This window comes from Natator depressus, chromosome 14 (genome assembly GCF_965152275.1).
Source record: "Natator depressus isolate rNatDep1 chromosome 14, rNatDep2.hap1, whole genome shotgun sequence".
Taxonomy (NCBI): Eukaryota; Metazoa; Chordata; order Testudines; family Cheloniidae; genus Natator; species Natator depressus.
Genome location: NC_134247.1, coordinates 23,218,710 through 23,235,745, shown reverse-complemented (window position 1 = coordinate 23,235,745; position 17,036 = coordinate 23,218,710). Strand labels below are relative to the sequence as shown.

At 48.9% G+C, this 17,036-nt stretch overlaps 1 protein-coding gene across 1 annotated transcript; it reads right to left on the bottom strand.

Annotated features, from left to right (window-relative positions):
* Positions 1-980: 980 nt before the first annotated feature.
* On the bottom strand, positions 981-7,073 carry CCDC42 (coiled-coil domain containing 42). Its single transcript, XM_074971484.1, has 7 exons — positions 6,997-7,073; positions 5,869-5,974; positions 5,500-5,604; positions 4,057-4,254; positions 3,278-3,499; positions 1,455-1,613; positions 981-1,079 (listed from the first exon to the last, which is right to left on the bottom strand). The coding sequence occupies exons 1-7, from the start codon at positions 7,071-7,073 to the stop codon at positions 981-983; spliced, it is 966 nt and encodes a 321-aa protein (XP_074827585.1).
* Positions 7,074-17,036: the final 9,963 nt, after the last annotated feature.

Here is a 17,036-nt window from a genome sequence, read left to right as displayed (position 1 = left end):
ACCTCAGGAAAGTGACCTATCCCTGAGTGAAGTGAAAACGCTGTAACCAGTCCCTGGGTGCAGGGGGAGGTTCAGGGAATCAGATAGAGGGGGATGCATAACAGTCAGAGCAGTCTCTGCCCTAGCCAGAATGAGGTGTTGCTGGGAATGAGACACAGACAAACCCAGTGGGTTGACCAGTCTCTGGCCCAGCCTCCTCATTAGTGCCTTTCTGGGGTTGGGTTCGCCGGGATGTTCTTTCCCCATGCAGAACATCCCACTCCCTCAGTACCGAAGAGGATTCGTGGCTGTGATACTGGGGGAGCGATCATCCCCCCCTGGGAGAGCTGGGCAAATAACTGGTTTCTTTAGTCGTCTACCAATTCTGAAAAATCAGATCACATATTAGTTTTGGGTCAAGTTGATAACTAAATTCCCAAAATTTTCCACAAATCAAAGAGTTCACTTGGTGTCGAACTAAGCGTTTTGTCTGACCCAAAATGGAACATTTAACTTTGGTTTTGAGCTTTTTTTTTTTTCTTTAACATTTAAAAAAAATAATAAAATGGAAGGAAACGTCTCATGGAAACAGCATGTTTTGAATCAAAAGAAATGCTTTGGTCAGAAAATGTTGAAATGCAACGTTTGGAGTTTTGGGGGATTTTGGGGGAATTCAGGAAGAGTTTGCGAAATATCTTGGTTGAGCCAAATCTATAGTTTTCAGCAACAACGTGTAAGTGGAGAAATGCTCCCAGCTCTATGTCAGGGCGCTGTGGGGTGGTTTTTAATGTAATGTGAGGAACAAACTCCATGAAAATGATGTGGCGTCTTAGAATACATTGTCTTTATAACACAGACAGTCTCCGTTTGCCCAGGAGCTCAGAGCCAGGAGGACGGAGAGCACCGAAGTACAGTCTGCAGCATCCATGGGAGACCCTTTCCTTTCCTGTCTCAGCTGGCCAAGCCTTCCCTTGGCAGAACAGGGGCAGCTGGTGTTTCCCTTACACGTCCTTGACCACAACTGTCATTGATCGGCTTTGGATGTCCTTCTTTCTCACCTCTGCCCAGATATCGGAGAGGTCCTGGATGAACTGCTGGATCTGGGATAGAGAAGAGAGATGGCAGGGCTGGAGGTTTAGGACTGCTTGGAATGGCTTTTGCAGCGTGAATAGCAGGTGTTTGGCTCCTCTGAAAGGCACGTTTCCCATGGCTTTAAATTGGTCTGCAGAGGAGGAGGACTGGACATTTGCATCCCCAGCTCAGAGCAAGTGGGATGGCTCTTTGGGGGCCAGTCTTTGAGGGCAGGGAGCCAGCTAATGGAAGCGTGGAGTGATGGCCCAGATACACAAGGGATTTGTAGCCAGTTCAGTCACCCGCGGTCCCAATTCATCCAGCCTTCTACCTCCACAAATAGATCCTCCCTCTCCTTCCCTTCTCCTTCTGGGGGTGAGGGGTGGGCATCAGCCTGGCTGTACCATGTCCAGCTGCTTGTGGGTGTCCTCCACGGGCACGCTCAAGGTCTCCTTCAGTTGCTTGCTCACACTCTGGAAGAGGTTCAGGGTGGCCATCTTGATGGTGCCCAGCATGAGGGTTTTCTTGGCGGCTGTGTTCTGAATGTGGGCCCAGCGAGACTCCTGCAGAGAGAGGAGAGGACAGCAGAGAGCATGGAAATACGCTGCTCAGCAGAGAGGGTGGCAAAGCACTGGAGATACCAACTTGATAGCGGCCCATCTGCCACCTGGGCAGTACCCACCCTCCCCCTGGACACTACACAGCATGGATCTGTCCTTTCACTTCCATTCACACCTGGAAAAGTCTCGGCTCGGCTCGGGATCATGAGCCATAGCTGGTGATCATCATTACGAGAAATCAGCAGAGTAATGGCAAGTTCCCAGAATGCACCTGCACAAGCAGGTCAGAGTTCACAAGAGCTGGTTTGGAGAGCTAAGTCTAGTGAGCATGGTGCAGAGGGAAGAGGTATGGACAGTCCGGGAGCACTGGAAAAGTCGGGGGGAAACTTAAAAAACACCCTGCTAAAGGGGCAGCACAATGTAATGCCGCTGGGAAAGAAAAACAATTCACACCAGCAGCAGCAGCCAGCATGCCTTCATCAGGGAATGTTCAAAGAGGTAATGATATAAATACTGTATAACAGTACTAGAAATGGGGAAGGAACCAGAACCAAACAATAAGACAGGATGCGTCGCATTTGGAAGGTTTTCTTCACTTTTCTTGTGATTTTAAACGAAAGCTTGGATTGCAGAGCACAATTCTGTGGCCACTTCTAAAACAGGGGGAATTATGCAGCTATTTACACAGTCGTGTCATCCCATCATTCACAGGGCCCTGGCTACCAACCATGAACCAGGAGGACCATGACAACTATCTGCAAATCTCTGAAGGGTATAAACAGAAAAGAGGGGTGAATCAAGGGATATAAGGGGTATAATTTGGAGTCATGGATTACAATTGGACAAAGCAAAGGCTGAATAGCTGCAAAACCATAGCCATGCTGAGGTTTCTGAACCCCTGGGATCCTCATCCCAGGGTCTGGTGAAAGCCCCAAGACTTGAGGCCTATACAGCGACATTAGACAAAGCCATGGAGGCCCTCCTGTGGGGAACAATCCAGCCCTGGCCCTGGGGGATAGATTGGATATTACCAAATAGGTCTCTTGTATCCCAACAGTCTGGTCTAAATGAGAAAAAATGCACCCACGTCATGCCATTGCTTTATTGTCACCCCCAGGCACCTCCTAGCGTAGATGCAGGGTGACCCTGACTCAGCAAGCTATTCACACCTGTGCCTAACATGACGCATGGGCAGAGTCCCACTGGTCCCCGGTTCAGTACTCCGATGAATCAGGGCCTTACGCTGGGTTAGGCCTTTCTTAAATCAGTCTAGCTTCGGTCGCCATGCAGAACCAACTCAGGCGAGACTTAAATTGTGGCAAGGGCAGCGGCATTTGGGGTTTTCCCTGGTGTAGACAGACAGATTTGAAATAGACCGAATGGAACTCTCCTGCTATGCACAAGGGCTAACGTCTATGAGTCTGTGACCCACCAGTGCCCTGAAACCCAGGGTCTGTCCTCCTGGCCCAGTGCAGTCACAGATTGAACCCTGGGATGACCCACTGGGTCAGGGGTGAGGCACCCACTCAGCAAACAGGGTGGCAGTATCCTGCTGCCTTGCCAGCCTCCTGTCCCACCACTGCCCAGCAAGCTGGGAGAGTCCCCCGCCTGTGTCTGCGGGGAGGAAGAGGGCTTCCTTGGGGCACGTGTATGGGGACCCCCCTTACCCAGACGATGACATCACTGCGGGCGTGGTCAAAGCGCGTCTGCAGGCGCGCCAGCTGGTTGTTGTGCTGCAGGATCTCGTCGTCCTTCTCCTCCGTGTAGTGCGACAGGCGCATCTTCGCCTGCTCGATCATCTCCAACCCCTCCTGCGCCGACTGCATGAGGTCCTGGTGCATGCCCACCAGCGTCTTGTACCGGCCAATGACTTCCCGTATCTCCTCAAACTGCAGCACAGTGCACTGGGCGTTACTGCCCCGTAGCCCTGCACGGCGCACGGGAGCCTGTCACACTGCCACTTGGTGGCACTGATACCCAGCCCAGGCAGGGAAGGACATCCCCTCCCCTCTAACAGGGGAGAATAGCACATCTGCCCCAGAGTATCCTTACCACACCAGCACTCTCCTGTGTCCCAGCTTCGTCATCACCCCTACCCCAGGAAAATATCACACCTCCCCCTGGCCTGAGCCTCCCACGCACGCATGGGAGGGCCATGCTCATCCCAGCCTCACCCTCTGTTCCCTTGGCCAAATCCCTGGGGTCCCACCTCCACTCTGCTAAAACCTCCAGTCCCTTCCCTAGGTCCCTGCCACACAGCCCTGCTCCTTTCTCTGGGTCCTTTCTAGCACAAGGGAAACCCATCTCACCTCCTCTACACTCTCTGCACCCAGCTGCAGGGAACCCTGGGCCCTGCCTCATCTCTCTCTGAGACTTTTGCCCCTGCCCATTGTCCCATCTCAGCTCCCCATCTCAGCATGTGGGAGCCCCTAGGGTCCAGGCTCACCTCCGACACCTCGACCACCGTCTCCAGGTACTTGTTGAAGATGGAGTACTGCTGCAGCTTGTTGGAGAGCTGCTGGTGCTCCTGTTTTAGGACCGCCATGTCCAGCTTGGCCTTGGCCAGCTCCTTCACCCTCTGTTTCTTCAGCTCTTTCTCCTTGTTGGCTTTCTTCAGGGCCCTGATTCGCTTCAGGTCATTTTCCTAGCAATCCCCCCCGCCACCACCCCAGAAAGGAAACCCCAGACAAGAGATGTGGGAGGTTAGCGATGTGACCACATCATAAGGAGATGCCTCCTATCCAGCCCCATGCCCCTCCAACATCAACAGTACTTGGAAAAGGAGAGAGACTATGGCGGCGTGGAGGAGGGGAGGGGAGAAGAACCCTGAATGAGCCATGATCATGCCAATGGACAGCAATCGAGCTAGACAGTCACCAGCAGCTGGCATGGGGTCCCATAGCTTCCACAGCCATTGGCACCTGGTCCTAAGGAGGACTGCAGAGAACACCCTGCTACCAGCACTAAGGGAAGATGTTGGCTGAGACTTTGGGATGGATGCCACTTAAGCTGGGCATGACAAAGCTGGTGTTGAAGGCTCATGGCAACATAGAGCAACTCACCCCTGGCCAGCCCCTCCTGAGACCTTCTCTGGCAGAGATACAGAGAGAAGAGGCTCTGGGGGAGGAGCCCTGGCAGATAACATCATGGCTACTGCCCTGCAATGTTCATTCCTGTTCTATGCTGAGAAGAGAGTTGAGAGGGAGGGAGTCATGGGTGTGTGCAGGTGTATCATGGAGGAGCCCTCTACATATAATGGGAACAGGTGGCTGTGTTACAGCTCAGGGGTGTGTGCGGGTGTACCACACAGGAGACGTTCACATGGAATGGGAACAGGCGGCTGTGTTACAGCTCAGGGGTGTGTGCAGGTGTACCACACAGGAGACGTTCACATGGAATGGGAACAGGCGGCTGTGTTACAGCTCAGGGGTGTGTGCGGGTGTACCACACAGGAGACGTTCACATGGAATGGGAACAGGCGGCTGTGTTACAGCTCAGGGGTGTGTGCGGGTGTACCACACAGGAGACGTTCACATGGAATGGGAACAGGCGGCTGTGTTACAGCTCAGGGGTGTGTGCGGGTGTACCACACAGGAGACATTCACATGGAATGGGAACAGGCGGCTGTGTTACAGCTTAGGGGTGTGTGCGGGTGTACCACACAGGAGACGTTCACATGGAATGGGAACAGGCGGCTGTGTTACAGCTCAGGGGTGTGTGCGGGTGTACCACACAGGAGACGTTCACATGGAATGGGAACAGGCGGCAGTGTTACAGCTCAGGGGTGTGTGCGGGTGTACCACACAGGAGACGTTCACATGGAATGGGAACAGGCGGCTGTGTTACAGCTCAGGGGTGTGTTATGTGAGTGCCGCTGGACTGGTTGTACCTGTATGAACTGCTCAAATTTCTTTATATAAGCCTTCAGCTGAATCTCCTTGGCCCCGAGCTCCTCCCATCGGTTATTCAGGGCTTCCATCCTCGTCCGGAAAGCCTACAGGGATCATGGAGAAAGGCAAAAGGTGAGCCAGCTGTTCTGACTCAGTGAGCCCCCCTTCCGGTGCCAATAGTCGGTGCTCCCCCACCCTGACCCTCCAAAGCAGGGCCAGAGGCCAGTGGGACAGATTTTGCACTGTGCCTCTCAGGGGGTGCCTGAGGAGACTGGACCCAGCAGGAGGTGGAGGGTGTGCAAGAAGCCTAGCTGGTGTTGTGGGTCATAGCAGTCATGGCGGGGCTCCCTCACGCACGCCTCTTTCACCTCCTTCTGAGCCTCCATAGCCCTGTGCACCAGCGTGGCCTCTTTCTTCTTCTCCAGCAGCCGAATGGATGGTGATGGGGATTGCTCCTCTGTCGCTGGGAATTTCCTGCCGCAAAGATACAAAAGCGTTCCCTGTGGGGCTGCCTGTGGCTGCGCCCATGAGCTCAGTGCTGCCTGCCCATCGCAAGGGAGACCGCCTCGCCGTTCGGTCGGCCTGTGCCCTGGAGGCTCTGAGCTACAGGGCTAGGGCTGGGATCCCATGGCAGAGCACCACGTGTGGATGAAGCCCAGGGCCCCATGAGCATGGAGACTGAATTCTACTTGTGCCCAGGGAGAAAGGCAGGATGGGAGGGAGATCGAGGGATGTGATCATTCCCCTCTATTCGGCATTGGTGAGGCCTCATCTGGAGTACTGTGTCCAGCTTTGGGCCCCACACTACAAGAAGGATGTGGAAAAATTGGAAAGAGTCCAGCAGAGGGCAACAAAAATTATTAGGGGGCTGGAGTACATGACTTAGGAGGAGAGACTGAGGGAACTGGGATTGTTTAGTCTGTAGAAGGGAAGAATGAGGGGGGATTTGATAGCTGCTTTCAACTACCTGAAAGGGGGTTCTGAAGACAATGGATCTAGGCTGTTTTCAGTGATAGCAGATGACAGAACAAGGAGTAATAGTCTCAAGTTGCAGTGGAGGAGGTTTAGGTTGGATATTAGGAAAAACTTTTTCACTAGGAGGGTGGTGAAGCACTGGAATGGGTTACCTAGGGAGGTGGTGGAATCTCCTTCCTTATTGGTTTTTAAGGTCAGGCTTGACAAAGCCCTGGCTGGGATGATTTAGTTGTGCATTGGTTCTGCTTTGAGCAGGGGGCTGGACTAGATGACCTCCTGAGGTCCCTTCCAACCCTGATAGTCTATGATATTCTATGAGGGGAAAGGTGGAGGGAGGGCAAGGGAAGGTGGGAGAGGGAGAGATGGTGGAGAGACAAGAAGGCAGAAGGGATGTGGGAGAAGGACTGGATGTGGGGGAAAGGAGAGAAGGAGGTGGGTGTATGGGACAGAGGAGGGTGAAACAGTGGAAGGCCATAGAAGGCGGGGGATGGATGGGATGGGGAGGGGAGCGTGTTACTCACATCAGCAGTTTCAGGAGCTTCTGCCCATATTGCATGCGGAAATACTCCAATAGGTCCTCTTCCTCCATGGTGGCCATTGTGTCTGCTCCCCCCGGCGAGCCCTGCTCTGGCCCCACCTGTGCAGCCTTTCCCTGGGGCTCAGCTCAGCTGCCCTATGTAGGAGTTAGCGGGCTGGCGTGGGACGCACCCACAATCCCTGAGCACCTCCCTCCTGCTCTTCCCAAGGCCCTCTCTTCCCTCCCTCCTTGTCAGAGCCCCCAGCAGACAGAGGCTTGGTGGCTGGCTCCATGTACCGTTGGAATCCATAGAACCCCAGCAGCCAGGGTTGGACAATGCCAGGTGGTTACTTAGCAACCTTAAAGCTCCTGTCCCTTAAGGGGAAATTTGTTCCTATCTGGCTGGGCTGCAGGGAGCCATCGCCCCAGTCCCCAGCTCCACTGCTGCATCCTCCCCTTCCCTTCCACGTCCCCTTTGGGAAGGGAGGAATTGGATGAGCCCCTCGGGAGGTCCAGGTCAGCAGGGCTGAAAGCCCGGTGCACAGCTTGTGCTCCTCCTGCTGGCCCCCGTGCACCATGCCGCTAAGCCGATTGAGTTGGCAGTGGCCATGACATGAGAAAGGGGAGGAAGAGGGAAAGCTGTCAAAGGTTTAGCCATAACATACATGGCATCTTTGTAAAGATGGAGCATTATTGCTGCCAGGGTTCGGGGGACAGCAGGGGGTTCCCTCATGCTGCACAGGGGACAATTCTCCAGGGTCACCTCTCTCTGTGCCCTTCGCAACCATTGCAGTATTCCCAGCAGGAAAGGCAGCTCCTGCGTGTAGGCAGGTGTGTCCAGGAGGAGGTGAGCATCAGATCGTTATAAAATTCGATATATGTATGTGTATGTTAGTCACAGTTACAAGCCATAGCACCTCAGTCTTTTAGTTCTGGAGGTTCCCAGTTCAATCTGTGTTGGCCAACATGGGGGCAATCACACACACACAGTAGATCTACGATATTTGCTCAGAACAAAACATAGAGAAGCCCTGTGAAGACTCATGCTGTGATAAATAATAACATCCCAATGAGATCCGAGCCATGCAAACGGTGCATTCTACTCCCTGACCGGAGAACTGTAATCCCCAGGTCCTTTTCTGCAGAACTGCTGCTTAGCCAGTCAGTCCCCAGCCTGTAGCAGTGCATGGGATTCTTCCGTCCTAAGTGCAGGACTCTGCACTTGTCCTTGTTGAACCTCCTCAGATTTCTTTTGGCCCAATCCTCTAATTTGTCAAGGTCCCTCTATATCCTATCCCTACCCACCAGCGTATCTACCCCTCCTCCCAGTTTAGTGTCATCTGCAAACTTGCTGAGGGTACAATCCACGCCATCCTCCAGATCATTAATCTGGGGTATACACTGAGTTTGCCTTGCAAGATGTATTTACAGCAGCTAAGCTGCAGTTAGTTACATTTGTGCCCTTCTCAGTGCAGCTTGAGTGACCTGATCCCTTATATCAACTAGGGAGGTTTCCTGCCCTTCACATGCTGCCCAAAGGAAAGAGGCAGGCTCAGGCTTATTCCTAGTGAATGAACAGAGAACTGGCTTGGATAAACAGTCCTTAGGGCTGGATTTCAGGCCTCAGGCTCTCCGAGGTTTGGTTCTCTCTGATACAGGTTGGAGATGGACGTCTCTCCCTGACAGTCTGTTGCACTTTGGCCTTGTCTACACTGAAAACTATTGTACCCCTTCCCAGCCAGTGGCGCAGCAGTGCAGTTTAAGTGCCAGTGTTCACATGGCTCAGGCATCTTTACTAGAGCTCGGCAAAAAGTTTTGACTAAAACGTTTGTTCAGCAAAAAAATGCAGATTCAGTGACACTGAAATCTCTTGCAAATTTGTGTCAATTTTGCCAAATTGTTTCAACTGAAAAAAAATCCCCCAACTAAAATTCTGAAAAAAATGACACATTTCATTTTGACATTTTCAAAATGACTTTTTGTTTCAAAATGTCCTTTAATTTTATTTACGTTTTTTTAAACGTTAAAAAATGTTCAAAGTCAAAACAAAATGATTAATTTGGGGTCGAACCAAACACTTCAATTGACCCGAAATGTTGGTTTTTTACTTTTTGATTTGCCAAAAATGTTGAAACCCAAAATGATTTCTTTCAATTGTTCAGAATTGTCTGTGAACCAAAAAATCCATTCTTTGCCCAGCTCTAGTCTTTGCCACCTGAGAGCTCTTTGTCCCCCTCTAGTGGCTAGAGGTCGGGTAGCGGGTTGTGAACCTGCTATTGCCACTCATCTACCAGGCCAGGCCATTCAGCTGAAACAGTAGAGATCTCTGCTTGTACAGCCAGAGGAACTGAGGCCAGTCCTCAGGGCCGTCCTTAGGATTTATGGGGCCCTACACAGTATTATTAAACTGGTGCCCCTATGCCCGACAGTAGCCTGGGCTCGCAGCCCGGGGCGGGAAGGGACGAGGCAGCAAGGATACCGAGTCACCCGGCCCACCTCACGGTGGCGGAGAGTCACAGTTCCCCGCAGAGATCCCCGTACCTTCTGCCTCATGCAGAATGCGCCACACCAGCGCATTTGGTTCTGTGAATACGGCCCCTGCCTAAGGAGACTGCAGCACACGCTGGGTGTGTGGAAGCCGACCTGCTCTTACCTGCTGTCATGGGCGGTGGGTGAAGCTGCCGTTTGGGGAGGCTATAGGGTGACCAGATAGCAAGTATAAAAAATCGTGACGGGGGGTGGGGCGTAATAGGTGCCTATATAAGAAAAAGCCCCAAAATTGGGACTGTCCCTATAAAATCAGGACAGCTGGTGACCCTAGGAGGCTAGCTCCCCAGCCAACCTCTTCCGCCTGTGGCCCCGCCCATATTCCACCCCTAGTCTGCCCAGGCCCCACCCTCTCCCCACGGTCTCCCTCCTCTTCCCTCCCACTCCCTAGTCCCTGCTCACCCCCTTCCAGCCAAATCCCTGAACCCAAATGAAGCAAATGATATTAGAAAGAAATTGCAGAAGAGTGGTTTTTTTTTAAAAAAAAATGGAGCATGTTTTACACTCCATGCCAGATGGTAAAGACTGGACATGCAGAAGGTAAGGAGTAATGGTCTCAAGTTGCAGTGGGGGAGATTTAGGTTGGATATTAGGAAAAACTTTTTCACTAGGAGGGTGGTGAAACACTGGAATGTGTTACCTAGGGAGGTGGTGGAATCTCCTTCCTTAGAAGTTTTTAAGGTCAGGCTTGACAAAGCCCTGGCTGGGATGATTTAATTGGGGATCGGTCCTGCTTTGAGCAGGGGGTTGGACTAGATGACCTCCTGAGGTCCCTTCCAACCCTGATATTCTATGATTCTATGATTCTAAGGTACCTAATTAAAAGCACTAAACTTGGGAATAAAAAATGTCAGTCACGGGGATTTTGATATACCCTGAAGTTTGTCAGAAATTTATGTGCAAAAACTTTGTAGTAAGGGCAAGTCAGCTGTCCTGCTGAATACAACATTAAATATTATGAAATACATGATGCAGCTCTTCTCTGTTTTACATTTTCTTAATCAGTATTTCTACGCTGATTTTATATTTTAAATGTACTCTTAAGCCTTCATAAAGTAATCATTCCAGATTACTACATATGTAACTCACTGAAACAAAGACATTATTGTAATAAGTCACAGAGGTTTAGTGCGTTCATAACAATATTCATTGCTTTTAGAAAAAGGGAATCTTAATTTACTTTGTGTGATCTCCACAACAATAGACATGTTTATGAAATTTCATCAACTTTAAAAAAATGTTTCCAAAGATTTTAGGCATAACAAAGGATTTTACATCTTACTAAGGTACTGATTTTGCTAGAGGGTTCTCTTAAAACTAGTTAATCAAATATTCAGAAGTAAAGAAAGGGAAACTCGTTTGTCCAGCTATCTGGAATGAAAGGGGTGTCCCTTTAAGAACTCTCTTCAACAGGGGGCTGAAGGGAGAAAGGGATGGACAGAAAGGACAGGAAGACTTTGGAAGCAAGTTTTTTGCACTACAGTAATTAAAATTAAAATGTGTATTTTAGATACGGGTGGTCTTTTGAAGGATTTGTTTAAAAAATTATATGTCTGAAGATCCAAGCATTTAAGGCTAAAGATGAATACTCAAATTGTGCATCTAAAATATGCAAGGATTTTTTAGCGATGTGATTTTATATTCTTCAGCAACACACTAATGAAACATTTTAAAGCAAATTTTAAACTAAGGTCCTGTAGACTAACATGTTCTGAGTAAATATTACAGTAATGCACAATTGGTTTTGTCAGTAAATTCAGAAACTGACAGTATATACCTAGGTTTCAGAGTAGCAGCCGTGTTAGTCTGTATTCGCAAAAAAAAAAAAGGAGGACTTGTGGCACCTTAGAGACTAACAAATTTATTTGCGCATAAGCTTTCGTGAGCTACAGCTCACTTCATCAGATTCATTCAGTATATACCTAGGAGTTGGCAAATGCCTGTGAAATGGCTTCATTACCACTTGAAAGGCTCTTTAACAGTTTCAATGTTGTGCTAATAGGTCTGGCGGGCTGGAAGGCTTTTTCACTTTTAAGTTACTAGATCCCCTCCTGAGGAAGACTCCCCAGGCTGCAGCAGCTAGCTGTGGGAGCCTGCAGGAAGGGTCAGAACAGGGATAGGAAGAGGTGGGAGGGTGGACACTAAGAACCAGTTGGAGAACACTTCAGTCTCTCTGGTCACTCGATTACAGACCTAAAAGTGGCAATTCTTCAACAAAAAAACTTCAAAAACAGACTCCAACGAGAGACTGCTGAATTGGAATTAATTTGCAAACTGGATACAATTAACTTAGGCTTGAAGTGGGAGTGGATGGGTCATTACACAAAGTAAAACTATTTCCCCATGTTTATCCCCCACCCCCAACCCCACACTGTTCCTCAGACATTCTTGTCAACTGCTGGAAATGGCTCACCTTGATTATCACTACAAAAGTTTCCCCCTCCCTCCCCTTCCCCCGCTCTCCTGCTGGTAATAGCTCACCTTAAGTGATCACTCTGGTTACAGTGTGTATGGTAACACCCATTGTTTCATGTTCTCTATGTATATAAATCTCCCCACTGTATTTTCCACTGAATGCATCCGATGAAGTGAGCTGTAGCTCACGAAAGCTTATGCTCAAATAAATTTGTTAGTCTCTAAGGTGCCACAAGTACTCCTGTTCTTTTTGCGAATACAGACTAACACGGCTGCTACTCTGAAACCTGTCATTATGCAAGGCATTGAATTTAGCCGTATGGAGTGGAAATCTATTGACTTCATGAAAAAACTCATACAGATATAGACAGACATCATCTTCCTTTCCAAATGCAAACAGATGGACATCATACCAAAAGGACTGAAGGTAAAAAATCTATGACAATCTACATACCACACAGACTATGCTGACAGCTTGTGCCACACGCTCTCAAAGAAACTGCGGAACCACCTGATAAACATCCTCTACAGCAAACAGGGAAAGATTAAGAATGAGCTCTCAAAACTGGATACTCTCATAAAAAACCAACCTTCCACACAAACTTCCTCGTGGCTGGATTTTACTAAAACTAGACAAGCCATTTACAACACACACTTTGCTTCTCTACAAAAGAAAAAGGACACTAAACTCTCTAAACTACTACATGCCACAAGGGGCCACAGCAGTGGTTCCCTTAACCCACCCAGTAATATTGTTAATCTATCCAACTATACTCTTAGCCCAGCAGAAGAATCTGTCCTATCTTTGGTCCTCTCCTTCTGCCCCTCCACCCCCCATGAACATGATACAGTTCTGTGGTGACCTAGAATCCTATTTTCGACGTCTCCGACTCAAGGAATATTTCCAACACACCTCTGAACAACATACTAATCCACAGAGACCTTCCTACCAACACTACAAAAAGAAGGATTTTGGGTGGACTCCTCCTGAAGGTCGAAACAACAGACTGGACTTCTACATAGAGTGCTTCCGCCGACGTGCACGGGCTGAAATTGTGGAAAAGCAGCATCACTTGCCGCATAACCTCAGCCATGCAGAACACAATGCCACCCACAGCCCCAGAAACAACTCTGACATCATAATAAAAAGGCTGACAAAGGAGGTGCTGTCATCATCATGAATAGATCGGAATATGAACAAGAGGCTGCTAGGCAGCTCTCCAACACCACTTTCTACAAGCCATTACCCTCTGATCCCACTGAGGGTTACCAAAAGAGACTATAGCATTTGCTCAAGAAACTCCCTGAAAAAGCACAAGAACAAATCCGCACAGACACACCCCTGGAACCCTGACCTGGGGTATTCTATCTGCTACCCAAGATCCATAAACCTGGAAATCCTGGACGCCCCATCATCTCAGGCATTGGCACCCTGACAGCAGGATTGTCTGGCTATGTAGACTCCCTCCTCAGGCCCTACGCTACCAGCACTCCCAGCTATCTTCGAGACACCACTGACTTCCTGAGGAAACTACAATCCATCGGTGATCTTCCTGAAAACACCATCCTGGCCACTATGGATGTAGAAGCCCTCTACACCAACATTCCACACAAAGATGGACTACAAGCCCTCAGGAACAGTATCCCCGATAATGTCACGGCAAACCTGGTGGCTGAACTTTGTGACTTTGTCCTCACCCATAACTATTTCACATTTGGGGACAATGTATACCTTCAAATCAGTGGCACTGCTATGGGTACCCGCATGGCCCCACAGTATGCAAACATTTTTATGGCTGACTTAGAACAACGCTTCCTCAGCTCTCGTCCCCTAACGCCCCTACTCTACTTGCGCTATATTGATGACATCTTCATCATCTGGACCCATGGAAAAGAAGCCCTTGAGGAATTCCACCATGATTTCAACAATTTCCATCCCACCATCAACCTCAGCCTGGACCAGTCAACACAAGAGATCCTTCCTGGACACTACAGTGCTAATAAGCGATGGTCACATAAACACCACCCTATACTGGAAACCTACTGACCGCTATTCCTACCTACATGCCTCCAGCTTTCATCCGGACCACACCACACGATCCATTGTCTACAGCCAAGCTCTACGATACAACCGCATTTGCTCCAACCCCTCAGACAGAGACAAACACCTACAAGATCTCTATTGAGCATTCTTACAACTACAATACCCACCTGATGAAGTGAAGAAACAGATTGACAGAGCCAGAAAAGTACACAGAAGTCACCTACTACAGGACAGGCCCAACAAGGAAAATAACAGAACACCACTAGCCATCACCTTCAGCCCCCAACTAAAACCTCTCCAACGCATCATCAAGGATCTACAACCTATCCTGAAGGACGACCCATCACTCTCACAGATCTTGGGAGACAGGCCAGTCCTTGCTTACAAACAGCCCCCCAGCCTGAAGCAAATACTCACCAGCAACCACACACCACACAACAGAACCACTAACCCAGGAACCTATCCTTGCAACAAAGCCCATTGCCAACTGTGTCCACATATCTATTCAGGGGACACCATCATAGGGCCTAATCACATCAGCCACACCATCAGAGGCTCGTTCATCTGCACATCTACCAATGTGATATATGCCATCATGCCATAAGCTGGGAAGCGAACGGTCACATCCTTACATTCCAACCTAGTCACATTGAAAGAAGGTGCTATTGGGCTGTTAGGAATACAATCCTGTCCTGATAATGCCTATCGCCTCCAGAGAAAGGGAAGTGCCTAGAAAATGTAAAAGGAAACTTAGTTTGATAGCATCCTGTCTGGCAAGAACTCACTTATCAATAGCTGGGATGTGAAATCCCCATTTCTGTGTTGTTCTATCATTGTAGTCCCTATTTCCCTATTGTTTGTCTGTATAATCTCTGTCTGGTTCTGTGATTGTTTCTGTCTGCTGTATAATTAATTTTGCTGGGTGTAAACTAATTAAGAAAAATTGGAAAAGTCCAGCGGAGGGCAACAAAAATGATTTGGGGATGGAACATATGTCTTATGACGAGCGGCTGAGGGAACTGGGATTGTTTAGTCTGCGGAAGAGAAGAATGAGGGGGGATTTGATAGCTGCTTTCAACTACCTGAAAGGGGGTTCCAAAGAGGATGGATCTAGACTGTTCTCAGTGTTAGCGGATGACAGAACAAGGAGTAATGGTCTCAAGTTGCAGTGGGGGAGGTTTAGGTTGGATATTAGGAAAAACTTTTTCGCTAGGAGGGTGGTGAAGCCCTGGAATGGGTTACCTTGGTAGGTGGTGGAATTTCCTTCCTTTGAAGTTTTTAAGGTCAGGCTTGACAAAGCTCTGGCTGGGATGATTTAGTTGGGGATTGGTCCTGCTTTGAGCAGGGGGTTGAACTAGATGACCTCCTGAGGGCCCTTCCAACCCTGATATGCTATGATTCTATGATTCTATGTGCCAGCAATGCCCCTCTGCCATGTACATTGGTCAAACTGGACAGTCTCTACGTAAAAGAATAAATGGACACAAATCAGATATCAAGAATTATAACATTCAAAAACCAGTCAGAGAACACTTCAATCTCTCTGATCACTTGATTACAGATCTAAAAGTGGCAATACTTCAACAAAAAAACTTCAAAAACAGACTCCAACGAGAGACTGCTGAATTGGAATTAATTTGCAAACTGGATACAATTAACTTAGGCTTGAATAGAGACTGGGAGTGGATGGGTCATTACACAAAGTAAAACTATTTCCCCATGTTTATCCCCTATCCCCCACCCCTCACTGTTCCTCAGACGTTCTTGTCAACTGCTGGAAATGGCCCACCTTGATTATCACTGCAAAAGGTTTTTTTCCCCCCAGCTCTCCTGCTGGTAATAGCTCACCTTAAGTGATCACTCTGGTTACAGTGTGTATGGTAACACCCATTGTTTCATGTTCTCTATGTATATAAATCTCCCCACTGTATTTTCCACTGAATGCATCCGATGAAGCGAGCTGTAGCTCACGAAAGCTTATGCTCAAATAAATTTGTTAGTCTCTAAGGTACCACAAGTACTCCTTTTCTTTTTGCGAATACAGACTAACACGGCTGCTACTCTGAAGCTGCTACTCTGCTAACTAAGAACCAGGGGTGCCCCAAATTTTCGGGTGCCCTACGCAGCCGCGTATGCTGCGTATGCCTAAGGACAACCCTGCTAGTCCTTACAAATTGTCCAACTAGGGGTGTTTGCACCTACACTAGCACGTAAGCTCTGACGAGCAGTGCAACGTACAGTTGCTGGAAAATTGACACTTAGCAACAAGCTATTAATGAAAATCATTCAAGCTTAAGCAGAGCATGTCTTCTTTCCTGTCCTAATTCAGCTCCGTTCCCTGCTGCCAGCTGTCTGAGATGACAGCTAACGTGTGTGTGTGTGGGGGGGGGGGGGAGATATCAAAAACAATCTACTGTCAACAGCACACTGGGAGCCCTAGCTGGACTAATTAAGCCCTGACTGTGCTTGGTGCTAGAAGAGACGTAAAAACGTCTCGGGTTAGAAGCGCTGGTGGGGGAGGTGAAAGTTAGTGGACTTTTAATTTTGTCAGAAAAATACCATCAGAGCAACCGAACAAGTAGCTTTGCATGGCCAATGCCCATGGTTGGCACAGGTGATTCTGGAGCGTCTGGAGGTTGGGGATTCATAGTTCCTTTCCAATGACTAAGTCTGTTTTGAAAATCCAGGGATGCTTTAAACTCTGAGATGGTTCCTCATTTGCAAAGTCCTGTCCATGAGTAACAAAAGCCAAGACAGCCGGGGCAGGGGGGGAAGGGGGGGGCGAATGGGCCCAGTTCTTGGAAAATTTCATTTTCATTTTTGACACGAGTCCAGCTTTCGTTAGGAAATCTTTTATAGTCACATCCTTGCGACCCTCTTTCACTGTAAACGGGAGTGAGATGGGAGAACCGGCCAGGCATTCCAAACCGAGAGCAGACTGATGGGCTCGTTTGTTATTATGAGATGGCTCATTTAGAGACAAGCGACCCAAGCAAAGCAGAAGAAGTGCCTGGCTTTTATCACTGGCATTCAGACTA